General features: G+C 56.5%; 2 protein-coding genes and 1 non-coding gene across 3 annotated transcripts in view; 2 read left to right on the forward strand and 1 right to left on the reverse strand.

Moving 5' to 3' along the window:
• Window positions 1-13,767, forward strand: part of FANCI (FA complementation group I) — a 31,867-nt gene extending 18,100 nt beyond the window's left edge. Inside the window, exons 21-37 of the mRNA XM_054168765.1 lie at window positions 9-130; window positions 479-643; window positions 1,836-2,015; window positions 3,974-4,137; window positions 4,872-4,948; window positions 6,097-6,213; window positions 7,242-7,293; window positions 7,734-7,861; window positions 7,986-8,054; window positions 8,188-8,275; window positions 8,831-9,015; window positions 9,759-9,815; window positions 9,892-9,951; window positions 10,670-10,756; window positions 11,714-11,809; window positions 12,788-12,913; window positions 13,687-13,767. Coding sequence (XP_054024740.1) covers window positions 9-130; window positions 479-643; window positions 1,836-2,015; window positions 3,974-4,137; window positions 4,872-4,948; window positions 6,097-6,213; window positions 7,242-7,293; window positions 7,734-7,861; window positions 7,986-8,054; window positions 8,188-8,275; window positions 8,831-9,015; window positions 9,759-9,815; window positions 9,892-9,951; window positions 10,670-10,756; window positions 11,714-11,809; window positions 12,788-12,913; window positions 13,687-13,752 — 1,839 coding nt within the window. The 3' untranslated portion in view covers window positions 13,753-13,767. The remainder of the gene's footprint in view (window positions 1-8; window positions 131-478; window positions 644-1,835; window positions 2,016-3,973; window positions 4,138-4,871; window positions 4,949-6,096; window positions 6,214-7,241; window positions 7,294-7,733; window positions 7,862-7,985; window positions 8,055-8,187; window positions 8,276-8,830; window positions 9,016-9,758; window positions 9,816-9,891; window positions 9,952-10,669; window positions 10,757-11,713; window positions 11,810-12,787; window positions 12,914-13,686) is intronic.
• Window position 13,768: 1 nt separating this feature from the next.
• Window positions 13,769-26,110, reverse strand: POLG (DNA polymerase gamma, catalytic subunit). The gene is made up of 22 exons (XM_054168767.1): window positions 25,476-26,110; window positions 24,946-25,141; window positions 24,378-24,545; window positions 23,958-24,104; window positions 23,279-23,358; window positions 22,634-22,816; window positions 22,347-22,510; window positions 22,012-22,135; window positions 21,717-21,941; window positions 21,481-21,601; window positions 21,223-21,291; window positions 21,002-21,112; window positions 20,695-20,855; window positions 20,527-20,580; window positions 20,312-20,429; window positions 19,696-19,831; window positions 19,355-19,601; window positions 18,024-18,146; window positions 17,417-17,588; window positions 16,962-17,170; window positions 15,238-15,398; window positions 13,769-14,170 (listed from the first exon to the last, which is right to left on the reverse strand). Exons 1-22 carry the CDS (start codon window positions 26,051-26,053, stop codon window positions 14,109-14,111), a joined length of 3,609 nt encoding a protein of 1,202 aa, XP_054024742.1. The 5' UTR covers window positions 26,054-26,110; the 3' UTR covers window positions 13,769-14,108.
• A 690-nt stretch (window positions 26,111-26,800) lies between these two features.
• Window positions 26,801-26,873, forward strand: TRNAR-UCG (transfer RNA arginine (anticodon UCG)). Its single transcript has one exon. It is a non-coding gene; the product is annotated as a tRNA-Arg (tRNA).
• Window positions 26,874-27,802: the final 929 nt, after the last annotated feature.

Genomic DNA, 27,802 nt, shown 5'->3' on the forward strand with positions numbered 1-27,802 from the left:
CCTCTTAGGATAAATCAGCAGATTTCTCTCTGTCTTCTGGTGTTGGTGTGAAGAATAACATCTATGCCCTTCAAGTGATGGGAATTTGTGAGGTCCTGATTGAGTACAACTTCAACATAGGGAATTTCAGGTAAAACATCAACTCTCAGCCTCCAGCAGCAGCTGTGCCTTGCGAGTGCAGCTTCAGTGCAAGCAGAGGAGTGCCAGCACAGAGTGGGGGTGATGCTTCCTGGATGCCAGTGCCTTGTGGCACAGGGAGTGTCTTGCCTTGGAGTGTTGTGAGAGATGGGATGTGACATTTTATAGAAGAGCAGGACAGGGAGGAACAGATGGAGGTGTTAGGGAGGTGGGGAGATGTCGTGTGTCGTGGGCTCCTCCTTTGCAAAGTGTGGCTGTGGCATGTGGCAACTGAAGCCTCAAATGGGAAACTCCTAAGGCTGGGTTTTCTCCATTAATGCTTTCTGCTGCTTTATTGCAGTAAGAACAAGTTTGAGGATGTCCTAGGCCTGTTTGCATGTTACAACAAACTCTCTGAGATCCTGAAGGAGAAAGCTGGAAAGAACAAACCTGGCTTGGGCACCAAAACTGCACGGAGCTTCCTGTCCATGGCTTTTGTATCTACTCTGCTCACAGCTCTCTTCAGGTGAGAAGCTGTCACATCTGGAGTAGCTTGAGCACCATTCACAAGCTGCTTCTGTGGTGTCTGCATGCTGGCTGCCTTGTTCAGTGCACACACAGCACTCTCCTTCATGTTCAAAGCATGGGTGGTAACAGCACAGTCTGGAGACCGTCGTGGTCAGGGCAGGATCCAGAGGTGTGCAGCTCGTGGTATTATAGAAGCATAGAACTGTTTGGGCTGGAAGAGACCTCTAAGGACATGGAGTCCAACCTTCAACCCAACACCAACATGCAAACTAAAGCATGTCTCAAAGTGCCATGTCCACACACTTCTTGAACACCTCCAGGGATGATGACTCCACCACCTCCCTGGGCAGCCTGGTCCAATGCCTGACCACTCTTGCAGGGTCCAGGGCTCCTGAGCTGTGTTCTGCAGGGAGTGCTCCTGGACCTTGCTACAAGACCCCAGAAAAGCTCTGCTCTTCCAGTCCTGAGCCATTCCCTAGGCATCAAACTCCATTGTTTGAGTACCAGAGCTCTGTGGAGCAGAGCCAGACATCAGTTCAAACCATGTCTGCTGGTGTCTTGGGACAGGCTGGTCTAACTGTGGACAGTGGTGGAGTTCCCATCCCTGGAGGTGTTCAAGAGGGGATTGGATGTGGAACTTGGTGCCATGGTCTAGTCATGAGGTCGGTGGAGACAGGTTGGACTTGATGATCTTTCAGGTCTCTTCCAACCTTAGTGATACTGTGACTCTGTCATAGAATCATAGAATTGTCAGGGTTGGAAGGGACCTCAAGGCTCATCCAGTTCCAACCCCCCTGCCATGGGCAGGGACACCTCACACTGCAGCAGGTTGCTCACAGCCACCTCCAGCCTGGCTGCAAACACCTCCAGGCAGGAGGCTGCCACCACCTCCCTGGGCAGCCTGTGCCAGTCTCTCACCACCCTCATGGGGAAGAACTTCTTCCTCACATCCACTCTGAATCTACCCACTTCTAGTTTTGCTCCATCCCCCCCAGTCCTATCCCTCCCTGACAGCCTCAGCAGTCCCTCCCCAGCTTTCTTGGAGCCCCCTTCAGATACTGTCCAAGTGTTCACTACAGGCTACCAAAACCAAGGGGCTTCTCCACCCTGAATTCAGCTGATGACTTTGAACCTTGTAGGGCCATCTCTGTGCCATCCTGAGTTCTCTGACAGCGCTCTTGACTCCTCAGGGACGATGCGCAGAGCCACGAGGAGAGCCTGGCGGTCCTGCGCTCCAGCACGGAGTTCCTGCGCTACGCTGTCAGCGTCGCTCTGCAGAAGGTGCAGCAGCTGGAGGAGACAGGCCAAACTGATGGGCCAGATGGGCAAAACCCTGAGAAGATGTTCCAGAGCCTCTGCAAGATCACCCGGTGAGCGGCTGTGGCACGGGGAGGCGGCAGCCCTGCGGAGCCTGCGGGAGGGCTCTGGGAGAGGGCTGCAGGCCACGGCTGCTGCAGACACTTGCAGTGATCAGGTGGAGGGCAGGGCTTTGTGCTCCTGAGGAATCAGGGGGAGAGTGGGTGGCAGAGCTCCAGTCACAGCCATTGGCCTGGAAGAACCAAACACCATCAAACCTTCCTTGTCAATCTCTTTCTGAGTTTTGGTTCGCAGAATCCTAGCATGGCTCAGGTTGGAAGGGACCTCACAGAGCATCTCCTCCAACCTCCCCACCATGGGCAGGGACACCTCTCAACTACACTCAGCTGCTCAAGGCCTCACCCAGCCTGGCCTTCAACACCCCCAGGGAGGAAGGAGGCAGGCACAGCCTCCCTGGGCAGCCTATTCCAGAGTCTCACCACCCTCCTACTGAAGAACTTCTTCCTCAGCTCCACTCTAACCCTTCTCTGCCTCAGCTTCAGACCATCCCCCCCTGTCCTGTCTCTAGACACCCTCAGGAAAAGTCCTTCTGCAGCCTTCCTTTAGGATCCCTTCAGCTATTGGAAGGCAGCCCTAAAGTTCCCCTGGAGTCTTCCCTTCTCCAGGCTCCCTCAGCCTGTCCTCATAGCAGGAATGCTTCAGCCCTTGGATCATCTTTGGGCATGATGATCTTTGAGGTCTTTTCCAACCTTGTTGATTCTATGATGTTAATTCTGTTCTGTTCTGTTCTATTCTATCCTATCCTATCCTATCCTATCCTATCCTATCCTATCCTATCCTATCCTATCCTATCCTATCCTATCCTATCCTATCCTATCCTATCCTATCCTATCCTATCCTATCCTATCTTATCTTTGTGGTCCTCCTCTGGCCTCCCTCCACCAGCTCTGTGTCCTTCTCATGCTGGGGACCCCAGAGCTGTCCCATCACTCCTGCTCCTGCATGGTTAGAGGCTGGATGCCTGAGGCCTCTGCGACGCAGTGAGGTTAAAACTCGTTTTGAGCTGCAGCATGAAACAGATGTAAGAGGGGCACAAGCTTTGCAAAGCCTTTCTTTAGGGCTTTTTCAAGATGCCTGGAGACATTCAGGCATGTAATCCTTTGGAAATCCAGGAATGTTAACCGTGGAAATGTCTTTGGGGATCTAGGTCACATCTGCATGGGGTCTTTTCAGCTCCCAGTCAGCAGAGAGCACAAAATGCAAATCACCTCTGCCATGAATAATGCCTGGGTCGTGTCTCACCCCAAATAATAGAGGCTGGGTTTGTGGCAGCCATTAGGACTGCATGTGAGCTACATGTTTTGTGTGACTGGACACTGAAACAGAATAAGATCATCTGTGTGGGCAGCCCTGACTGGTGAGAAGAAAGGAGAGGGAACAAAAAAGGGAAAGAGTGGGCTTAGGGGAGCAGGAAAAAGATGTTTGCCTGCAAACAGACAATTATCCTTTGGGCCAAACAGTCTGGGTTCTCTTCAAAGCTTTTGGCTTGGTCTTGCCTGCCTTCACCTTTCTGATTTTATTTGTGTGGAGCCCTAGAGTGAGGGCTGACATTTCACAGATCCACACTGCCCAGAGAGGAGCTCGTTTTGGCACTGACAGGTTTGACACCAGCAGTCAGTGTTTGGGTAGGCTGAGACAGAAGGGAAGCTGGGTGGGAGAAAGGGGTGGTTAAAGATGGACTCCAGATGGGATTGGAAGGTCCCCTGACCTTGACATTCTTCAGCTGTGCAGGAGGAATGCAGAAGCTGTTTGGCTGACTTTGTACATGAAACCTCCTTCAAACTGGATCTCTTCTCCCTCCACTTTCCCACAGCAAAGGAGACCTCACAATGGATATCAGGAAGGGGATCCTAGCAGGGAAATCTGTGATCAGCCCTCTTCCAGTTCTTGCACTGTGCAGCCAGCTTTACTGGAGCATGTGGTTGGTGGTAACTCCTCTCCCATCCCACAGGGTTCTGCTCTGGAGGTACACTTCAATTCCCAGCGTTGTGGAAGAGCCAGGGAAGAAGAAGGGCAAAAGCATCTCCCTGCTGTGCCTGGAGGGCTTGCTGCGCGTCTTCAACACGGTGCAGCAGCTCTACGCTGCCAGGATCCCCCAGTTCCTGCAGGCCCTGGGTAAGCACAGGGTGCACTCCTGCTTTGCTCTCTAGCCTTTTGCCTTCCACCATGGGCACTTAGGGACCTTTCATCCATAGCTAGGGGTATGGCCCTCGTCTCTCAGCAGCAAGGTGGGCTTAGCACCCTAGAGCAGTACCTGAAGGGAGCCTGCAGGAAGGCTGCAGAGGGACTTTGCATGAGGGTGTCTAGAGACAGGACAAGGGGGAATGGTTTGAAGCTGAGGCAGAGCAGGGTTAGACTGGAGCTGAGGAAGAATCTCTTCAGTAGGAGGGTGGTGAGACTCTGGAACAGGCTGCCCAGGGAGGCTGTGGCTGCCTCCTGCCTGGGGGTGTTGAAGGCCAGGCTGAGTGAGGCCTTGAGCAGCTGAGTCTAGCTGAGAGGTGTCCCTGCCCGTGGTGTGGAGGTTGGAGGAGATGATCCCTGAGGTCCCTTCCAGCCTGAGGCATTCCATGATTTTCACACCAGAGGCAAGTTCTAGAGGTATCTTTCCCTGCTTCTGCAGAGCTCTGAGGCCTGCCAGGGGAACAGCTGAGCTCTGGTACAGCATTTGTCTATTCGGAGTTCGCCCCTGACATATTTCTGTGCTCACCGTGGCTTTGCAGTCTGTATTCCTCCTCTAGCTGTGAGCAGTTGCCACCTTTCCCAGTTTCAGGAAGAAATCCTGTGTTCTGCTCTTGGCACTTAGCTTGGTGGGTTTGTTTTTCCTCTCTGCACCTCTCTGTCTCTGCCAGATATCAGCGATGGTGACGCAGAGGCAGCGGATATTAATGTCACCGAGAGAGCTGCCTTCCAGATCCGGCAGTTCCAGGTGAGTGCCACTGAGTGCTGCAAGTGTTCCAAAACACTGCTAATTCTGGCACAAAACACTGCTAGCTCCCTCTTGCTTGACCACAAACTCTGACACAAATTCACTGCCACTTCAGAACAGCTTCTGACCTCCGAGGGAAGCTGCCCCAGGGCGCTGCGCAGAGCTGGGTTGAAGTGCAGCTCTGCTTACAGAGCTTCAGGTCCTGCAGCTGGCTCAGGCCAGACCCAGGCACAAATCCATGCTGGGTGCAGGGTGGGTTGAGAGCAGCCCTGAAGAAAGAGACTTGGGGGTGTTGGGTGCTGAGAAGCTCCCCAGGAGCCAGCAGTGCCCTCATGCAGCCCAGCAGGCAGCTGTGTGCTGGGCTGCAGCCAGAGGAGTGTGGCCAGCAGGGCAGGAGAGGGGATTCTGCCCCTTGGTTCTGCTCTGCTGAGACCCCACCTCCAATCCTGCCTCCAGTTCTGGTGTCCCCAGCCTGAGAAAGACAGAGCTGTTGGAGGGAGTCCAGAGGAGGCCACAAAGATGATCCAAGGGCTGGAGCACCTCTGCTGTGAGGACAGGCTGAGGAAGCTGGGGGTGTTCAGCCTGGAGAAGAGAAGACTCCAGGGGGACCCTCCAATAGCTGAAGGGATCCTGCAGGAAGGCTGCAGAGGGACTTCTCCTGAGGGTGTCCAGAGACAGGACAAGGGGGAATGGTTTGAAGCTGAGGGAGAGCAGAGTTAGAGTGGATTTGACCCTTCAGTAGGAGGGTGGTGAGACTCTGGAATAGGCTGCCCAGGGAGGCTGTGGATGCCTCCTCCCTGGGGGTGTTGAAGGCCAGGTTGGATGAGGCCTTGAGCAGCTGAGCCTAGTTGAGAGGTGTCCCTGCCCATGGTGGGGAGGTTGGAGGAGATGATCTCTGAGGTCCCTCCCAGTCTGAGCCATTCTGTGATGATTCTGTGATAAACTGACCTGAGTACTGTAAAAGCCACACTGGATCCTATGCAGGCCCTTGTGAGCACTCACAGCAAAGGCCAGCACTTGCTCTTTAGGAGCATTCTCCCTGCTGCTGATTCCTTTCTGTGCTGCAGCTTCTCCTTCTTTGCTTCTCAGAATGGCCCTGCAGCAAGCATTGCACACTCAGAGGCTCTGTCTTTCCTTCCCATGGTCAGAGGTCTCTGGTGAACCAGTTCAGTGCTGCTGAAGATGACTTCAACTCCAAGGAAACACAGTCACTCATCACAGTCCTCTCCACTTTGTCCAAACTCCTGGATCCAGCCTCCCAGCAGGTACTTCACAGCTACCATGGAGTGGCAGGGAGGGGTGTCCTAGCCACAGGGGTGGGAAGAAGACTCTCAGATTGGGCTGGTGGCTGAGGGCTCTGCTGGGTCTGCTTGTTCTGCCTTCTGCAGGCCAGACCATGGCAAAGGGACAGTTTTGGTGTGTTACCAATCTCACTCCTGTCACACTCCTGTAAGGACAGTTTGGAACAAGCTGGCTTCCCAGTTTGGAACAAGCTGTGATGTCCAGTGGCAGGACAAGGGGAAATGGGTACAAGCTGGAACAGAGGAGGTGCCAAGGGAAATCTTTGTCACTGTGAGGGTGGCAGAGCCCTGGAGCAGGCTGCCCAGAGAGGTTGTGGAGTCTCCTTCTCTGGAGACATTCAAAACCTGCCTGGATGTGTTCCTGTGTGCCCTGCCCTGGGTGCTCCTGCTCTGACAGGGGGGTTGGACTGGATGATCTCTGTAGGTCCCTTCCACTCCCTAACACTCTATGATTCCCACCCTGCTTCTATAAGCTCTGATCCTGCCTTTGGGCACCTGGAGTCTGAATGGTTTGTTCACCTGAGCAGGGACTCCTAACAGAGCCTACTTGTGGTGCAGCTTCCCCATGAGAAGAGAGCCAAAGGCAGCCAGCAGACTTGTGACCAGTCCAAACTGGCTGAGTGCCTAATTCCTGCTTCACAAGGAGACTTCCTGTAAAACTGGGGCACTCTAGAAGCTGGAGACTGCACTAAAAGTGTGCCAGAAGTCTGGAGTCATCATTTACCTTACATTAAATGGAGCTGTTGCTCTGTCCAAGGGAACCTGGAGCCATTCCCCTGGCCTGGAGCTCAGCTTTGTGCTTGCTAGGTTTAGTGTCCCTTGTGGAACTTCCCAGAGCATGGTGGGGCACCTTTCCACCAGAAGAGGACTCTGCTCATGTCCCTGTGCAGTGATGCATTGGCTGAGATGGTTTGGGGGTTCTTAATGGTTGTTATTAGTTTTGTGCTTTAAATCCTGTCCCACAGCCAGGATATCTTTTCTCCTTTCTGCAGTTCCTTCAGTTCCTGACTTGGACAGTCAAAGTTTGCAAAGAAAATACTCTTGGTGAGTAAGCTTTGGAGAGCAGGTTTAGATGTGGTCAGCTCTGATAATAGATCCCTAAATGCTGTGCTGTTGTCTGTGCTGGTTTTAGCTCTCTGGGACAGGTAGATTCGGGTCCCATTCCGTGGCACACTGGACTCTCTGGTTATTGGAGTCATAGGTGGTGGAGTCACCATCACTGGAGGTGTTCAAAAAGGGATTGGATGTGGCACTTAGAGCCATGGTTTAGTCAGTCAGGAGGTGCTGGGTGACAGGTTGGACTTGATGATCTCTGAGGTCTTTTCCAACCTTACTGATTCTAGGATTCCCCAGACTCTCACCTGCTGTGTTCCTGGGAAAGCAGACTGTGAAACCCCCCCTGAACCCGAGCCTTTCCCTTGCTGGAAGCCTGATGCTCCAGGAGCTCTGCAACTTGCCAATGCATTGTTTGCTCTTGCCCACAGAGGATGCTGCTTGCTGCAAGGGTTTGCTGTCCCTGCTCTTCAGCCTTCATGCTCTCTACAAGAGTCCTGTCAGCCTGCTGCGGGAGCTCGCCCAGGACGTCCACGCCTGCCTGGGAGACATAGATCAGGTACGAGGCAGAGCCAGCCCTAACTCTTCCTCACTTTGTGCTGCCAGGCCAGGATTGAGGGCATCTTTGTGTGGCAGCAGCTAGCCACTCACCAGAATTTGCTTGCTTTCTCTCCTCTGACCAGGATGTGGAAGTGGAGAGCCGGTCCCACTTCGCCCTAGTGAACGCCAAGACAGCAGCCCCCACTGTCTGTGTGAGTCAAAGGAGCCTGGCTGGAGCACTCTGGGGGGGTCTGGGCTGCTCTGCTGCAAGTGGCTCAGAGATCCCTGCTGTGCCAAACTCCTCCACAGGTTTTGTTATTGGTCTTCTGTCTCATTCTGTCTTAGCTGCTGGTTCTGGGTCAGGCAGATAAGGTCCTTGAGGAGGTGGACTGGCTTATCAAGAAGCTCAGCAGTCTGGGGTCAGACACACCAGGTAATAAGAGGGATGGGATGGGATGGGATGGGATGGGATGGGATGGGATGGGATGGGATGGGATGGGATGGGATGGACCAGACCAGGTTGGTAAAGAACTTTGAGATCATCGAGTCCAACCTATCACCCAACACCATCTGATCAACTAAACCATGGCACCAAGTGCCTCATCCAGTCTCCTCTTAAACACCTCCAGTGATGGTGACTCCACCACCTCCCTGGGCAGCACACCCCAGTGGCCAATCTCTCTTTCTGGGAAGAACTTCCTAACACCAGCCTAAAAGTGGCCCAATTCTTATTGTGACACCTTTGGCAAAAGCAGATTAAGAGGGTGGGGAGAAAAAGAAAGCTGTTTGGGGACTTTGAGGTAGCATCACCTGAGGGCAGGCTGAACTCTCCCTTGAGCTGGTTCAACATGAGCATTGTCACCAGATCCCTCCCTGTGCCACCCTGGTGCTTTGTGCACGGACACAGGGGTGGCCCTTTTGCACTTCTCACCCACATCACTGGCTTCATTAGACATACACTCACCAGGTATTCATCCCTTTCTTCTAGAAGACTCTTCTCAGGCATCAAACCAAAGCCAGGCTCTGGAGAAAGGCATCATTCTGCAGCTGGGGACTCTGCTGACAGTTTTTCACGAGCTGGTGCAGACAGCACTCCCTGCAGGGAGCTGTGTGGACACGCTGCTGAGAAGCCTCAGCAAGACATACGCAATTCTCACCTCCCTCATCAAACATGTGAGTGCTGCTCTGCTGACAGTCAGCTGGCTGAGAGCTAACAGCTCCCTGCCATCTGCTACAGCAAGCTCACAGTGACCCCTGGCAGCAGCTCTGCTCAGGACTGGGCTGGTTGATCTCCTGCAGGAGATGAGTCCGTCCTAACTCGGCTGGCTTTCGTGCCCTCAGTGTTGTGACCTTTCTGCAGCAGTGCAGATGGAGGGAGGACTCTCCCCAGCTGAGTTTGGCCATGCAGGGATTGGAGGGGGTATGGAGTCTCCTTCTCTGGAGACCTTCAAGACCCATCTGGATGCATTCCTGTGTGACTTGTGCTGGATTCCATGGCCCTGCTCTGGCAGGGGGGTTGGCCTTGATCTCTGGAGGTCCCTTCCGACCCCTAACATCCTGTGAGTGGCTCTTGCCAGTCCATCCTGTAGGTTCCTCTATGCAGCTGTGTGCCACAATGAACAGCACTGGTGATGTCCTCACCGTGCTCAGCCACCCTGCCCTTGGCACTCCTTGCTGCATGTGGCTTGAAGCATTGGCCCTGGGGGAAGAGGGCCATGAAAGGAGGCCAGTGGAGCTAGTTGGAGACCAGGTGATGAGTACCCCAGAGCTCTCTCTCAGCTCTGGGGTGCAGCCATGGCATTTGGGGTAGAGCAAGGCACTGGGGAGGGTAGCTGTTGCAAACCTTGGCCTGCCCACTGTGCTGTTGGATGAGCTGCTTGGTGTCCCTGGCAGAAGCTCTGCTGTTTTCCTTGCAGTACATCCAGGCTTGCCGCAGCACCTCCACCACCATCCCAGGAAGGCTGGAAAAGCTGGTGAGTGTGAACTGCTGGGGGAAGTGGCTCCTTGCCTCGAGCTGGGAGCACCACCAACCTCTCTGCTCCTTTGCAGGTGAAGCTCTCGGGTTCCCACCTGACCCCCCAGTGTTACTCCTTCATTACCTACGTGCAGGTAAGGCCTAAATGAACGGGCAAAGTCAGAGGCAGCCTGCCTGGTGCTGAGTGGTGCATCAGCTGCACTACATGGGCACCTTGGGGGATTATTCATCTTCTTGACAGGATTTGAGGTTCTTCTGTTTCAAGCTTTGCTGTGTCAAATAATAGCACAAGACATTTCAGCACCACTGGGACCCAGCACGCTGATCTCTGCTGGAGCAGGGACGGAAGAGCGTTTGGGGAGCTGGGTTTTAGCTTTTCTTTTCCTCTCCCTCTTCATGTCAGGGTTTTTTTTGGGGTTTGGTTTTGGGCTGGGTTTTTTTGGATGAGATTAGTGCTGCTGTTAACCACAATGGCAAATAAAGGTCAACAGCACTGCAGTCCTCACAGTGCAGACTAAGGTGGGTGCCAAAGACTGCAGTGCCCAAGTGTTTGGAGAGGAGTTGGGTGCTGGGGTGAGGCACTGGAATAGTGGGGAAGGTGGAGTGGTGTGCAGAGCTGCCACTCCTGAGGCCTGCTCACATGGGTGTATTTCTGGAAGTATAAATCCTGAAATTAGGTTTTCCTTTCTTCTCTTTTTGTTTTGAGATGACTTCCCAATTCCATCCTCCTTGTCTCACCACCTCTCTGCCATCTCGCTGCTAATGCTGATGGCTGGCCAGAGCAAAGGCTGCTCTGGCCTTTCATCACTCCTTACCCTCTAATGACACATCTCTTTTGGCACCCTCCTTCAGAACATCCACAGTGAGAGCTTCAGCTTTGCAGAAGAGAAGAAAAAGAAGAAGAAAGAGGATGAAGCTGCTGCAGTCTCCACAGTCATGGTAAGATTGAGTCACTCTGTTAGAACACAGGCTGCATTTGAACTTGGGCTCATGACTCCAAGGCTTGTGTTAACTGGTGGCTTCTTAGAGATCACCAAGGACAGATGGAGCCTTTAAGGCACATTCAGATTTATTCTACCTTAACTTCAGAGAAAAGTCCTTAAAAAAAAACAAACCCAACCCAAGCAAGCAACCAAATGAAAAACCAAACCAAACCAAACCCACCTTCACTAAATGCAGCCTAGAAGCTCACAGCCAGGAACCAAAGGTTAAGTCTGGTCTGGAATGTTATCATTTGGCACAAGCTGTGAAAGGACAGAAATGAGCTAAGGTCTTGGAACCAATCCTGCCCTCTGCTGAAGTGTTTCTTAGTTTTATCAGTGCATTGAAAGATAAAGTGAGGTAGTTGAAACTGACTGGAAAGATTTGGTCAGGAGCAAGTGAGCAGGCTGGCAGGTTCCTGGTCTTTCATGTCCTTTGTGCTCACAGCCAGCATGTCCCCTGTCTTGTCAGCTGTCCCATGATGTGAAGGGTTTCAAAGCCTCAAGCATGACCTTCCCAGCTGTTCGCTGAGCAGGGGCCGAAACGCTGCGCTGAAACCGTGGGGGACAAACAGCAGAGGTGGCAAATAAACAGGGCAAAACTGTAGTGAAAGCAAAGCACTCCCTGCCTGCAAAGTGTGTGCTTGTGATGCCTTGGCACAGCTGGAGCAGAGGGCGTCCTGCTCTGATGGCTGTCAGAGTACAAAGCAATTCCTGAGGCAGCCTCACAGCAGAACCAGCATGGGAGTCAATTTAATGCCAGTAACAAGCTGGCAAAGCTTGCTGGGGTACAACTGGCATGGACCAGTGCTACTGAAGGCAGTCTTCTGAACTGGAGTGTTGTGCTCCTCCTGCCATGCTACAGGGGCCTTGCTACTTCCACGTGTGACCCCTCAGCCTCCATTCTGCATTCCAGGCTAAGGTGCTTCGGGACACCAAGCCGATCCCAAACCTGGTGTTTGCCATAGAGCAGTATGAGAAGTTCCTCATCCATCTCTCCAAGAAGTCAAAGGTAAGGGGAAGCAGAGCTCTTCTGTGACCTGAACTCAGGGGAGCAGAGGGAGCAGTGGTGTGATGGAGAGCTACTGCTGGTCTACCTTCCACCTTTTAGCTTCTATTAATCATAGAATGGCTCAGACTGGGAGGGACCTCAGGGATCATCTCCTCCAACCTCCCTGCCATGGGCAGGAGACCTCTCAACTAGGCTCAGCTGATCAAGGACTTATCCAACCTGGCCTTCAACACCCCCAGGGAGGAACCATCCACAGCCTCCCTGAGCAACCTATTCCAGAGTCTCACCACCCTCCTACTGAAGAACTTCTTCCTCAGCTCCAGTCTAACCCTGCTCTGCCTCAGCTTCAAACCATTCCCCCTTGTCCTGTCTGTAGACACCCTCATGAAAAGTCCCTCTGCAGCCTTCCTGGAGGATCCCTTCAGGTACTGGAAGCCAGCTCCAAGGTGCCCCTGGAGTCTTCTCTTCTCCAGGCTGAAGAGCTCCAGCTCCCTGAGCCTGTCCTCACAGCAGAGGTGCTCCAGCTCCAGTGCTCAAAGGAGGAAGGTGTAAGAACCTTGCACCTCTCTCAGCCTTTGCCCAGGCTGCCCCCACACTGAAACCAGCAGGTGCCAGGGGCAGTGCTGCTGTGAGCCAACATAGTTGGGTTTCTGCTTGAGCACAACTCTCACACCTAATGGCACCTTTCCTCACCCCTGTCCCCCACTCTGTTTCACAAACAAGAGAGAAAGGTGCCAGGCTGAGGTACTACCTGAGAGTCACCAAGTGGTGCCCACCTGGCTTTTAGGAGAACAGATCTGGGCCACAGGACTGCACAGGGGCAGCTGCTTCGTCACCTACCTTTTCCTTTCAGCCTGCGTTCTTACCTTGAGGGACTCGGTCCCAGTGCTGTGCACAGGCCTGGGCAAGGTAGAAAACTAAACTAGGATGCTAATGGCATCATGTCCTCTCCCTCTGGCTTCTCCTTGGCTGCTGCAGGTGAACCTGATGCAGTACATGAAGCGGAGCACCTCGCGGGACTTCCGCATCAACGCGGCCGTGCTGGACAGCGCCATGCAGGAGCACGGCACCCAGGATGCTGAGAACGAGCCAGACAACGACCAGGTCAGAGCTCCTTCAGCTGCTCTCACCAACAGCTCCCCCCGTGGGAGCCCAGCCGTTCCTGGGAGCTGTCTGTGTGAAATCAGGACAGTTTGGCTTCCCTGGCTTAGCTCTCGCTTGAGTGCTCAGCTGATACGGAGGAGCTAACAGCCTGGCTGATGGCCCCTGCTGCACTCAGCCCTCTCTCTGCCTCCAGTGGCCTTCATTGCCATGCACCACTTGGCTGCACCTCTGCTTTTAGGGAAGATAGGTTCTTAAGGCCTTTTTGTTTGCCTCAGCAAGCAGATAGGTCTATCAGCATTCCCTCTGAGGACCTAGTGGCTGGCCAGGATTAGACCTTTGCAGCATGATCCAAAGTGATTGTGCAGCCAGGTTGATGGCTGGCAGGGCAAACACAGCAAGGCATCGTTCTCCTCAGACCCATCCCCTCCCCTGGGCACTGCTGCATTCAAAACAAGAGAGACAACTGACTTTGCTGATTGTCCAGGTTTTTATTGGTGCTTCTGTTCAGATTTTCCTGAGTGTGTGAAAAAGCCAAACTCCAGCAGACACAGACCCTGTCCTGTGCCACTGCTCACCTGTGGTCTGAGCTCCACAGCAGGAACAGGGGTGGAGCCATGGGGGGAGAGGCTCAGCAGGGGAGAGAAGGCACATGGTTAGAGCAGGAAAAGAGCTATATCCTGTTCTGCACAGCTGGGTTCTTGCTTGAGGTAAACATTCCTTAGCCTCATCACACACAAACAATGCCACTCTGTCCTGCTACCCTCCCCCTGCAGAGCAGCACCACGGAGCAGACAGATGAGAACCAGGAACCCAAAAAGAAGAGACGGCGAAAAAAGTGAAGCTGTGGCTGCTGCTGCTGCTGTGCCTGGCCTGTGGCAGCCTGGCTTGGCCTTGGAGAACTGCAGCTACCTTGTTTCTCTTGCCAGATACTTTGGATTTCTTGCTTCCTGCCCAGGAGTGTGCAAAGCAGTGGCTCTGGCCCCCATGTCAGGTTTTAGAGCTGGCTGCCTCCCTCAGCAGCACCTCTGCTAGTCAAATGTGCTGCTGCCAGAAGTTTCTTGCCCTGGAGCATCCCTTCTTGAAGAAAAAAGGGCTCAGAGGGACCAGGATCAGTCCCTGCCAAGAGATCTCCTGAAAGAAGAGCCAGGCTGTGGCACACAACCTGGACAATTGTCATGCTGGCACTCTGGTGTCATCATTTCTTCTCCAGTGACCCTTTGGTTATTTCAATGAGCTGATAGATATCCAGTGCTTCTCCTGGAACAGAATGGGACAATCAATTCCCTGCCTTCTGCAGCACACTCCCAGGCTGCAACACAGGGGGGTGAGGGTCAAGATTTGCTTTAGTTCAGAGGATGGAGCACAAAAAGCCCTAAATGTATTGAAACTTCTGGTTTGTGTGGTGGTGTGAATGCAACAACCAGCACAGAGGGAAGCTGGAACCATGAGCTGTGCTGACTGGGAGCTGAAGCTGGCTGCTGTTTGCAGCCCCTGAGGGAGCTGAGGTGACAGCTTCCTTGGGCCCTCCAGGCCACTTTTGCTGTTACAGTTCTGCTGACCCTGATGCACTTGTTGGGTTTACCTTGTTCTTGGTAAGAACAGAAGTTCCTCTTTTTTGCCCACAAACACAAATCCTGTTTCTTTAAGCACCCTTTCCCTGCAAGATTCCCAATAAAGGTTCCCTAAGAGGAGTGGAATGTGTGATGTGTCCAACTGAGAGAACAAATCTGAGGGCAGGTTCTTATCTGGAAAAAAAAGCTGCCACACCTTGAGAAGGAGCTGCTTAAGTGCAGACATGGACAGCTCTGGGCCTTAGGATGGTTGGGGAAGACCACAGCAGTGTCCCAGCAGTTCTCTGAACAGAGCTGGGCTGGGCTGAGTGGGGTGGGCAAGGAGAGAAAGCACCATGGGCTGGGACAGTCTGGGGCTGGAGTGCAAAGTACAGCTGCTGAGGTGCCTCCTTCCAGAGAAGGAAGAACCCCAACTCAGGCTGGGTTAGAGCTGCAGCAGAGGGCTCCTATCTGAGGGGCACAAAGCAAACGTGTGTGGGGTAACAGAGCCAGGCCTGGCTCATCAGGACCAGAGCTGTGTGGAAGCAGCAGCACAAACTATCTGGTGACTGAGAAAGGAAAGAGGTAGAGGGGCTGGGCTGGTGACTGCCCTGCAGGGCAGGTGATGGGGCAGAGAGCTGAGGGCTCATGAGGTGCTCCTGGCCAACAGAGGAGCCCTCAGGGAACAAGTGCTCAGCCAAAGTGCTTTGCCTCAGCTGGGGAGGCCTGTGCAGAGAGCACTACCTTGCACAGACACTACTCAACCCTACTGACCTTGAGGGATGCCATATTTCTTCTCCATCCCAGATGGATTGGAGGGTGTCACACAGTTCATGGTGACCTCTTTCCTTAAGCACTGGTCAACATCCACTGCACTGAAGAAAGCCACTGACTGTGGCAGATCCTGGAGGCCCAGTTTGTAGGCAAACATGCACCTGGGAGAACATGAGACCAGGTGGGACAGTGCTACACAGCACCCTCAGCCTCGTCACACCTGGCTCTGATCAGCCACAGCTTCACAGAGTCCTGGCCAGCCACAGCTACCAGGGTAGTGTAGGTTGCACCCACACCACTCAGCAGCTGGTAGTCAAGGTGCTTCTGAAGCACTCAGTACCAGGAGGGTCAGGCATTGCCAGATGGATGTTGGAGAAACAGAGCAGCAGCAGGTTGAGCCTCCTTGGAAGATGGGAAGGACCCAACCCTTTGCTGCTGGCTAATCCTCCCAGGCAGAGATGATGCTGGATTTTCCCAGCAGGAAGCCCTGGGCTCACACAGCAGCCAGCACAAAGACAAACATCAGGGTGTCTGCCCCTGCTGCATCCCTGCCTCAGTGCAGGAGAGAACAGCTTGGCTTTGGCCAGCTCCCACAGAACCAAATGGCCCCAGCACTGGGAAGGGATTTGGCAGAGCTGGCTGTGCCAGAGCTGATGGGAGGGGGGCCCTTTGAGGTCAGGAGCTTTTCTAGGCTGAGCTCAGCTTTGCACAGTGCAGGGAAGCAGCAGGAATGCCCCACACTGTGGAAGAGACAACAGCACCAGTGCTGGCAGCAGACAAGACGCTGTGCCTCCTGAAGGCGGGAGGGAGATGAGGACACAGTTTCAGGCTCCCAGCTGCTCAGTCAAGCCCAAGGGCTGCTGCCACACACCACCTGCAGCCCTGGAGGATCAGAAGGTGATGTACTCACATCCCAGCAGAGCAGATCCGTTGGCCCCATCCCTGCAGGAGCCAAAAGCTGGCAACATCCCCCTCTTGCCAGCACATCACTCCTGGGAACCGGAGCTGAGCTCCACCTACAGCCACCCGAGGCAGGCGTGAGGGAGCTGCACACTCCACTGCTGCCAACTTCCCTGCAGCAGAAGCAAGCTGCTCTGCACCAGCTTGCCGTGGGCAAAACCAACACCTTTGCTGCTGTTACAGCTCGAAGGGGGAACTTTAGCCTAGTCCCTGACTGCAAAGACTGAAGATAAAGGAAAACAATGCTAAGGTCTATCTAATTCATTGGATTGCTAATGGCAACGTAGAGCAGTTCTTCCTCTCTTCTCTTCTCCTGTCCCTGCTTACAACTTCCCTCTCTCTCCTGCCTTGCCAGGGGTATCTCTGTTTTGACTGCTGTGTGAGGGAATGGGAAGGAGGGAGGGAAGTAGGGGGAGGAGGTGGTGAACAGCTCCCCTGGATCCACCCAGGGAGTTCTGAGCAGTTTCTGTGCTGTTTATAAATGATAACTAGATAGGTATTGTACATCTGCTGTATATTCTGTACATCCTCATTGCATTTCCCATCTCTAGCTTGTGGTTTTGCTTGTAAGTAGAGCTTCATCTGCTTCCATCCCAAACTGAGCTGGGCCTGGCAATTTTATCTGGAGGGTAATTCTCTCAAATAACTGGGGGGCTGGAGATGAGGCAGGGAGGCATAATTTCAACCCACCACAGCTGTCACCCCAACCCCTGGAGCTTGCCCTGTTCCCCCCAAAAGGCACATCCCCAGCAGTGGCAGCTCACCTGGTGAGGAGGTTGGTGATCTGCAGGGCCAGGGCTGCCCGGTAGCGGTCCTGGTGCTGGACCAGGTAGCGCACCTCGTCGTGGATGCTGATGCAGAAGCGCCCCTTGATGTCAAACTCCTCAAACAGCCACTTCATGGCCACCAGCATGAGGTGCAGGTAGTCAACAGCAGAGCTCTGCACCACCCAGTTCACTCTGCTGGTCACGAACTGGTGGAAGGAAACACAGGCACTAAGAGAGGGTCAGGGTGCAGCGCCCGGTCCCAGTCCAAGAGGGCTCCCGGGAGAAGCCTGCTAAGTTCAGGGTTGGGGGTTCCTGGGGGCATGCAGCTGAAGAAGAGGGGCAGTGGGTGTCCTGTAGGGTCTCCAGAATCTAAGAGTGGCTGAATGTGGGACTGCCACTCTGGAGAAGACAAGCAAAGCTGGGAGGCTGGCAGCCCAGCGCCACGTCCTTACCTCCCCCTTGGCCACAGCAGGCTCCAGGGCCCTGCTGATGTGGCAGCCCAGCACTGGGGTCTGGGGGAATGGGGACAAGGCAATGCTCTCCAGCTTGTTGAACATCTCAGACTCGGTGCCTCCAGCCCACACTCGTTGCTCCACCACATTCCACTTCTTCTTCTTCCGAGACCTGGCAGGGCAGAGGGAAGGTTTGCTGGAAGCGTGGGAGGGCAGCACAGGCCCCATTTGAGAACCTCAAATGCTCCTTTCCTGGTTTGGGGAAGCCAGAAAGAAGTCCCTGCAGCCTCCTGCTGCCAAGTGACCACTGGGAGAGACTGAGAGAAATGGAACAGAACAGAGTTAACCAGGCTGGAAAAGACCTCTGAGATCGAGTCCAACCTATCACCCAATACCATCTAATCAACTAACCACGGCACCAAGCTCCCCATCCAGTCTCTTCTCAGATGAGAGCTTCCAGATCAAACCTACTCAGTCTTGGGGGAGCAGGAAGGGGACTGGATTATGCAGCCCTATTTCCCTTCTCTGCTCACCACCCACGTGGCTGCAGCTCCCTCTGCCTCACACCCTGACAGCACCAGAGCCGCACAGGGTCACAGCACCTCACCTTCTGGTGGCTTCTCTCTGCAGCCGCTGGACATCCTGGGCTGACACTGACCCATTCTCCGCCCTGTCCATGTTCAGGCCCAGCTCTCTCACCAGCCACTCTCCCTCCTCAGAGAGGTGAAACCTGGAGGGGAGAGTGACCCATGGGAGGTCCAGTGGGATGCCACCAGCCTGCCCAGCACTCAGGCTCCAGTACTGACCTCAGGGGTCAGTACTGGGACCAGTGCTGCTCAACATACAGAACAAACCAGGTTGGAAAAGACCTTTGAGATCATCAAGTCCAACCTATCACCATCTAATCAACTAAACCGTGGCACCAAGTGCCTCACCCAGTCTTATTTTACACACTTCCAGGGATGGTGACTCCACCACCTCCCTGGGCAGCACACTCCAACGGCCAATCTCTCTTTCTCATCAACAACCTGGATGAGGGCACCGAGTGTGCTGCCAGCAGGTTTGCTGAGGACACCAAACTGGGGGGAGTGGCTGACACAGGAGGGTTGTGCTGCCATTCAGCCAGACTTGGATAGGCTGGAGAGATGGGCAGGAAGAAGCTGAATGAAGTTCAACCAGGGCAAGTGAAGAGTCTTGCACCTGGGAAAGAGTAACCCCATGTACCAGTATAGGTACTGCTGAAGAGCAGTGAAAGGGAAAAGGACCTGGAGGTCCTAGAGAAGGGAAGGGCGACCATGAGCCATCAATGTGCTCTTGTAGCCAAAAAGGCCAATGTGATTCTGGGGAGGATTAGAAGGGCTGTGGTTAGTAGGTCAAGAGAAGTTCTCCTCCTTCTCTACTCTGCCCTGGTGAGGCCACATCTGGAATATTGTGTCCAGTTCTGGGCCCCTCAGTTCAAGAAAGACCTCAGGGAACTGCTTGAGAGAGTCCAGCACAGAGCCACAAAAATGATGAAGGGAGTGGAACTTCTTCCTTAGGAGAAGAGACTGAGGGAGCTGAGGGCTCTTCAGCTTGGAGAGGAGGAGCCTGAGAGGTGATCTGATTCACGTTTACAAATATGTAAAGGGTGAGTGCCCAGAGGCTGGAGCCAGGCTTGCTGGGTGATGCCCAATGCCAGCACAAGGGGCAGTGGTGGAAGCTGAGGCATAGAAAGTTCCATGAAAACAGGGGTGAGAATTATTTCCCTGCGAGCCCTGGAACAGGCTGCCCAGGGGGGTGGTGGCATCTCCCTCTCTGGAGCTATTCAAGCCCTGCCTGGATGCCTTCCTGTGTGACCTGCTCTAGGTGCCCCTGCTCTGGCAGGGGGGTGGGACTGGGCGATCTTTGGAGGTCCCTTCCAGCCCCTAGCGCCGATGGGCTCCGTGGGGCAGCACCCACCTGCGGACGCCCTTGGTGAGGGCGTACATCTGCTGGGCCTTGTGGCGCGCCTGCTGCGGGCTCAGCCGGTGGTTGAACTGCAGCAGCAGGCGCTCGGCGAAGGGCTGCCCGGCCCCGTAGATGCGCCCGTAGTTGAACACCTTGGCGTGCTCCCGGCTGATGCCCACCGTGCTGGCGGTCCTGCTGTGCAGGTCCGTCCCGTTGCTCTTCTTCCCCTGCAGAGTCATCCAGCCGAAGGCAGTGCAGCCTGCCGGGAGGGAAGCGAGGGCTAGACACCCGACAGACCCGGCCCTGGGGGCAGGGGGGCGCCCCGCTGCCCCCGCGGCACAGCCCCGGCTCACCGTGCATGCCGGCGAAGTGCGCCTCGCCCAGGACGGCGGCTATCCACAGCTCCTGCGAATCCACATCCGCGCCCACCAGGGCGTAGCCGGGCGGCACCTGGACCATGGCTTTCAGCTCGCTGCCCACCCGGTCAGCCTGCACGCAGGGCACGGTGCCGAGCTCAGCGCCAGCCCTGCCCCTCCCTCTCCTCCTCAGCAGCACAGGAGCAGCCCTCCCGCTGCAGCTGTGCCAGCACGGCACTGCCCACACCCCTCCCCGTTTCGCTCTGAAAGGCAGAAATAGGTTTAAGGCACGCACGGAGCGTCACCCACCCGGTTACTCCCAGCGGGCTCCTCCAGCACAGAAGAAAGGGAGCTTGGAGAAGGACAGAAACTCGTGCTTCAGTATTTTCTCCTCCTTTCACCACACTTGGAGGCTCAGGAGCCTCTGCTGCCTCCTTCCCCTCTCCCAAAGCGCATGAGCAAGACTAGGCCCCCAGCACCAGCCCTGCCCCCTCAAACCCTGCAGCATCCAGCCTAAACTCCTCTCTTTTTCTGACCCGGGCTGTTCCCATCAGTCCAAAACACGCAGAGGGTGCCCCAGAAGAGCCCTGCAATGACCCAAGCCTGGCCATACCCGGGCATTGCTGGCTGTCAGCCAGGTGGGCTCCACCGCCCGGCGGGTGATGGTGCCCGCGGTCACCACCTGCGGCAGGATGGCTCCGTAACCGTCCTCCTCGTTATAGTCGGGGTGCCTGGGACAGAGGTGAGGGTGAGCATCGTCCTGCCAGAGCCCTCCCAGAGCAGTGTAGAGGGGACCACGACCCCGGCTGGGGCCGCTCCCCGCTGTACCTGGTGACCACGCGAGGCAGCTCCCCTTTCTTCAGCCACACCACCATCTGGGAGCTAGGAGGACATGCAGCAGGCGAGACACTGAGCACCACTGGGTCTGCAGGGCCTTCCCCCCGGGCACAGCGTGGCCTCCACTCAGGGTGGGGTCACGACGCGGCCGAGGCTCACCTGATGCGCTTGTGAGCGTTCCTCCAAAACGAGACCATTTTGTTGATCTCCAGGGCTCTGGTGCCGTGGCTGCGGCCCACGGCGGCCCGCAGGGTGCCGTCCTCCATCTGGGGCAGGAAATCCTTGGCAAAAGGGCTTCCCACGTTGTTAGCGTTCCCGTCCTGCGGCAGCGAGAGAGGCGCCACAGCTCCGGGTCAGCGAAGCTCTCTGCATCCTTCCGCCTCGGATGCCGTGGGCACCGCCCCGCGCCAGGCTCGGCAGCAGAAGCAGAGGATGGGCAGGAAGCCCCCAGGGGCACCCAGCTTGCCTTGTGAGGCAGCTTGAAGAACCAGCAGCCAGGGACGTTGACATCGTTGTAGGGACCGTTGCCGTGGTGGTGTGGGGGCTGGCTCCCTGTCTCCACCAGCTCACACAGCTCCTCCATCTCCTGCAACCAGCGGTGCAAGGTGATGCCAGACACGTGCTCAGGCACGGTGGCAGGAAGTCAAGGAAAGAGGGAACAATCCACAACCCCATCCTGTAGGAAACCCCCCTTACCTGTGCCAGGCTCTGATCCACTCTGCCCACCTCCACCTCCAACTGGCTCAGGTCCTCCACCTGTGTCAGGGAGGGCCCATGGGGGAAGCTGGGTCAAACACCAGCTCTCCAGGGACTCCAGACTGTTAAGGGAACTTTCTCATTTTCATCCCCTGCAGCCACACACAGGCCTGGCTTTTGCATGCACACAGGAAGAAGCCCAGCCCCACATCTTCCTCCCACTGCAGGGCCCTCCACCCCTTCCCTCACCTCCTGCAGCATCATGCCATCGTCCAGCAGCAGCAGCCCGTTCTCCACAGCAGCCTCCTGCCCCGGGGGCTGCTCCTTGCCCTTCTCCAGGCAGTGCTGCCTGTACAGCTGCTCGATCACCCTGGCAGGGCAGAGGACAGGGCTCACATGCCCAGCACAGGGCCCGAGGTTCCAGGGCAGCACCTGGCCAGGGTCCTGGCAGCCCCCAGCTCAGCACCCCACTACATCCCCCTCACCTGTGCGGGCAGGAAGGGCCCCCAGACTCTGAGGGGTCTGTCAGCAAATTGTCCTGGCGCCCTGGCACCAGGTAGCCCCAGCCATGCTTCTCTGAGTAGTGCAGGGGGAAGCCGTCCCACGCCAGGCGCATCAGCTTGGGCGTCACCCTCATCTGCAGGCTGATCAGGCTGGGCCCTGGCACCCACCCTGCCTCCTCCAGGCGTGGGCACAGCTTGCGGTACCAGCTGCAGGGCAGCAAGGACGGGTTAGACCATGCAGGGCAAGGCCTGGGGATACCCAGGGTCCCCAACTCACCCTGGGTGGCCTGGCAGGTGCTGGAGTCTCTTGGGCTGCAGCACAACCGTCTCCTTCAGACGCTCCAGGCAGACCTGGCTCGTGGGGACTTTCAGCTGCTCATCCTCGCTGGGGGGACCAGGATCTGGTAGGGCAAGGAGGACTGGGTGACAAAGAACCCCCCATGCCACCCCACTGGCAACCTCAAACCAGCCCCTGGCCTCATGCCTCCAGTGTAGGGTCTCAGATCAGCAATGCTACATCCTGCTGGCTCCAAGGAACCACATCCTTCCATCTCAGCACCCGTGGGGAGGTATCCCTCATGCATCCATGTCCCAGGGATGCCACACACTCACCTTCCTGCCACTCCTGTGCAGCCTCATCTGTGTCCACTGCCACCAGGGAGGCCTTGCTCTTTCCATCCTGATCCTTCTTCTTTTTGTTCTTCCTTGGATTCTTTTTCTGCTTAAACTCCTGTGTGTCCCACTCAAGATCCCAGAGCCAGGGGTCATCCTTGTACCTGCAGACACATGGGAGCAGCTTTGCTCCCATCCCCAGCACCTGCCCACAGCCCCCCCATGGACCACCCAGCATCTGGTCTGTCCTAGGAGGGGCAACACCTGCACCCTCAGCCCACAGGTACCTGTCCTCATGCAGCAGCTCACAGGCATCGTTGGCCAGGTTCATAAGAGACTTCTTCATCTCCTTCTGCAGCTCCTCGTAGGTGCCCTGAGCATCATCCAGGTACCTCTTCCAGTTCCCATTGACAGGCAGGTAGGACACCCCCATCTCCAGCATCCCTGCAAATGTCACAGGGTGGGGGCACCTACAGCACAAAGCAGTGAGGAATTAGATGTCTGCCAGAGGGATTTGCCCTGGAAGCACCAGGCTATGACAGACACCAATCTGTCTTCACTTAAGAGGTTCCCAGCCTCACAGGGCTCTCAATGTTGCTCCCCTGAAGCCATAAGGAGCCCTGTAAGGTCTGTCTGCCCTGCATAGAAGTTGCTGTCCTGAAAACCACCTCATGCAGTAACCCCAAACCTGTATCCTGCTGATTTACCTCATGGAGTCTACCTGCCACCTCCAGCCATGCTGTGCTGCTGCTTACTCCTCCACACCTACAGAGGAGCGGCCTGAAATCTCTCCTGAAAGGGGTCCAGAGGTACCCAATCTCCTGCCACCACCTTCAGTTGAAGCAGAGCCATATCCCATCCCCAGAGGGATCATGATCTGCCCTGATGCCAGCCAAGCCTGCAGCCCCTGGCCAGAGTTCAGCAGCCCTCACCTCTCCATGAAGAGCGGCAGCTGCTCCTGAAACACCTCGTGGGTGGCCTGGACGTCGTGGGCACAGTATGACATCAGGTCCTGGGGGGCAGAGGCAGGTGAGGGCAGAGCAGTGCAGGGTAAGGTGCTGACACTACAGGAGGATGGGGAACATCACAGCCCCATGCACACCCAAAGCCCTCATGTGGAGCAGCAGCAAAATGGAAACTACCACAGAAACATTCAGGCTGGAAGAGACCCTCAGATCACCAAGTCCAACCCAGAACCCCACTCTTCAAGGCTCACCCCTAAACCATATCCCCAAGCACCACATCCAAACCACCTTTAAACACATCCAGGCTTGGTGACTCAACCACCTCCCTGGGCAGCACATTCCAATGCCTGACCACTTTTGCTGGGAAAAACATGTTCCTAATATCCAGTCTAAACCTACCCAGTCATAGCCTCAGGCTGTTCCCCCTCTTATTCTGTCACTAATTACCTGTGAGAAGAGACCAGCACCAGCCTCTCTACAATGTCCCTTCAGGTAGCTGTAGAGAGCCATGAGGTCTCCCCTCACCTCCTCTTTTCCACAGCCCCAGCTCCCTCAGTCACTCCTTATAAGATTCTTTCTCCAGCAGCTGCTCCCACCCCGCTCCCATCTCCAGGTCCCCTGCCCGTCAGGATGCTGGGATGGCCACCTGGAAGTGACTCCTGATGTCAGCCATGGTGCCCTTCACAAAGAGCTCCCTCGCCTCCTTCTGCAGCGGCTCCCCACCCACGTAGAGCGCGTGCACGTCCGCCAGGTTGTTGATGCTGCTGACGTGCACCCAGTCCCACGAGGTGATCTGTGAGCAACAGGGGAGGTCAGGCAGTGCAGGACGAGGATCAGCTGCAGCTGAGGTCAGCAGAGGCAGAGGATGCTGCTGCTCCATTTGAAACCAAGGCCACCTCATCTGGAAGGTGCTGGGAGAGCTTCACCCACCAGAGCTGCTCCAGCACTTCCTGCTCTGTTAGCACAGGAGCAGACGGCCCCAGGAGAGGAGGAAATGGTCCCAACACAGGATCAAATGGTGCCCTGCCACCCACACTACCGCCAGCAGCTCAGCTCCTTTACTCACAGCTGGTCCCTCCGTTTTGCTGCATGTTTTCTTCATGTGCTCCTTGACCTGCTGCATCCCCTTCCTCTTGCCGTGCTTGGCAGCCATCCACAGGCTCCGCTGGAAGCCCGTCAGCCCCGAGATGGCCATGTGCATGCTCATGGTGTCCAGGAAGCGCACCCGGGAGCCCTGGGACACGCCAAGGCAGAGGAAAGAGATTGTCTGGGCACGCTAGAGGAGAACAGTGCTGCCAAACACACTGCACCTGCCAGCAAGCACCACCCTCCATCACAGAGGTGCAAGCCCTCAGCTGAGGCTGCTGTCATGGAGGGAATGCTTTGCATCCCGGCACCCTCTTCTGAGGGCCAAGAGCACCCCCAGTGCAGGCTGCCAGCTGCTCAAAGGCTCTTGCCGTGTCCTCAGCTGCAACTCTGCAGTCTCAAGCAACTCTACAGGGTACAAGAGTATCTCCCCTTAAAAGGAATCAAACCTCACAACCCCAGGGACAGCATCTGACACAATGACCCTGAGAAACTGATGCCAATGACTCTCCAAGAAGCCAACCACAGCTACCAGCACTGCAGGTTACCTGGATGAGGTACTGCTCCTTGATGAACGCCCGGTCAAAGGCCACGTTATGCCCCACCACCACTCTCTCCAGCCAGTCCTGCTTGCTGGCACAGCTGGCACCTGTTGGGCTCTCCAGCGGAATGAGGTCAGCCAGGGTGAGGTGGCTGGACCAGGAGTATCGCTGCTCCAGCAGCCGCCTGCTGCACCACGAGTACCTGCAGAGGACATGCAGCACCCCGCAGCTGTCAGAAATTAAGTAGGAGATCCTGTGCCCAGTTGTGCCTTCAGGATCCTCCTGACCACCATGCTGTGGGTGCTGAGCAGGAGCCTGCCTATGGGAGGGAGGCAACTAACCCTGGGGCATGCTGCTCTTGTTAACCAGGACACATATCCCACACCTCAAACCCACACTTTGGGGCTTCCCTGTGTTTTTCCCACAAGCCAGCAGTCATCTACAGGAAGAGATTCTGCTCAGGAGCATCCTTATCCTTTCCAAAGCTGTGTTCCCCTGACCACCACGATGGGTATGACCCCAGCATCGTATCTCACCAGGCACGTGGTGAGACTGCTACAGCCAGCGTTGGGCAGTGGCCGTCAGCCACACACACCTCCACGTCCAACACCATCGCCCGCTCCTCAGGGAAGTCAACAGCTTCTGCCTGCCCATCAGGGCCATAGCGGGTCCAGCCAAGCTGCCATGCCCATTCTGTGGGCATGGAAGGCAGCTCACACCGCAGCAACTCGTTGGCTGCCTCCAGGTAGGGCAAGCTCTGCTTCTGTGCCAGGAGGCGAAAATGCTCATCGATGTTGTCCCCATACATGCGGGGTAGCTGCAGCTCCACGTCGGGCAGGGTGGAGGTCTCCTTGCCCCACAGGTCGTGGTGCTGCAGGTGCTTCACGCTCTTCTGGACCTCTGCTGCCGAGTAGTGTACTTGGGCCCCCCGGAAGATCTGCTCGTGAAGGCTCTTGGACAGCATCTGGATGTTGAGGGGGTTCATGCGCCGCTGCTCGCTGGCTGGCTCCGGGCTCGGGCTCTCCGGCAGCGGGCGGCTGGCCGAGGAAGTGGAAGAGCATCGCCGGGGCCTGGCGCTGCCCCTCACCGACCTCCTCCAGAGCCAGCCCCTCATCCTCCCTCGCTGTAGGGGTGCTCCCCCAACACAGGCTGCTCGCCCCGGGGCGGCCGGAGCTGCGGGGACGGGGCAGCCATGAGAGACGAGCTCGGCACCGCCACGGACACGCACCGCCGCAGCCGCCCGAGGCACCGCACAGCTGGGAAAGAGCGAGCCGCCAGGCACCCTCCCCACAGGACGGCACAGGCACACCGCTCCCCCAGCAGCCGTGCACACCCCGCAGGCGTGCAGCCCCCCCAAGGAACGCACCCCTGCCGGAGCAACCCCCGTAGCCGTGCACAGCCCCTGCAAGCGTTCGCAAACCACCCCACGCACGCATGCACCCCGTGCACCCTTCCCCGCACCCGCGAATCCGCCTGCATCTGTGCGCAGCCCCCATAAGTTTGCGAACCACTCCCCGTATATCCGTACCCCCCCCGCACGCCTCTACGCAGCCACGCACACACCCCCGGCACGCATGCACCCTCTTATACAGCTGCGCACATACACACACCGCCGCAGCCGTGCGCAGCCCCCGTGAACCTGCAAACGGCACACGCACCCCCGTTACACGGACGCACCCCAACACGCACCGGCTCCCGCCGCCACGCTCCGCCCGGGCCTGCTCCGCAGGGCGGGTCCAACCCAGGCCACCCCGGGGAGGCTTCCGGTTTCGCTGACGTCCTATCCCATCCCCCCCACAACCATGGTACAGTCCGCCGGCTATAGGCTCACTAGAACGCACGGAAAGGCGGCTCTCGGAGCGGCCGCGTGGCCTAATGGATAAGGCGTCTGACTTCGGATCAGAAGATTGCAGGTTCGAGTCCTGCCGCGGTCGGCTGGAAGGCGTAGTGTGGTGTGCCGTTTCCGTTTTTGTTCCCGGGCCTTTCTCAAGGGAACCTGTGCGGGCCTGAAGCTGCTGCGTCCACGACACCGGAATCAGCGCATGAACGGTTCAGCGTTTTGTTCGCGTTTTATAACTGGAGAGAGGAAAAAAAGCAGAGGGGCGGCTGCGTGCGCGAAGCCCCAGAGCTGTGGTGTGGGTACCAGGGGCGCGACAGAGCGGTCCCGGGGCACCGAGCGGCCCCGCAGCAACGTGGGGACCGGCACGGTGTCACACCTTTGTCGTGCTTCGCTCTCCTTCTCCCCGTCCGTGGGCTCCCAGGGCGGGTCACTGAGCACTCACCACCCTGCTCCCCGTCACCCCGCAGCCCCGCCGTGTTCCAGGCGGTGGTTTATGGGGCTCCCCTCAGCAGAATCCGACAGGAGTCGGGGCAGTCACCTGCACCCCAGAACCTCTCCCTTTAAAGCTTTGAGGTCTCAAGGGTGGCTTGGATCGCACGGTGGGGTCTGAGGTCCCCAACCTTGACCTTGGCGTTGAGGGCGCCTTGCTGAGCCGCCAGGTGTCGCTGCGGCCCCGCTGCTGTCCCGTTCCCGCGGGACCGGGGCCGTCGGGGCGTGGGCATGGCTCCGGGCCCATCCCGCTCCGTGCTCCCTCTGGGGCACCGGGCAGCAACTACCAGGCACTGCGGCCCCTTACTTGCCCCTTCCAGTCCCTGCGGAGCTCCAAATCCGGGATGAGCCCCCCCGAAGTCCTGCACGCCCGAGGAGAGGGGGGCAGGATTGGGGGAGGGGGAATCTATTTTCCTCCTCTCCGAAAAGAAAGCTGCAGCACGATGCTGTTCTCTGCGGCTTTGAAAGTATTTCACAGCATCCCAGTAACCCCTGAAATACCTACTGCTGCCCCTATCCCAGCCTGAGATTTGA

This window comes from Dryobates pubescens, chromosome 17, assembly GCF_014839835.1.
Source record: "Dryobates pubescens isolate bDryPub1 chromosome 17, bDryPub1.pri, whole genome shotgun sequence".
In the NCBI taxonomy this organism is placed as follows: Eukaryota; Metazoa; Chordata; class Aves; order Piciformes; family Picidae; genus Dryobates; species Dryobates pubescens.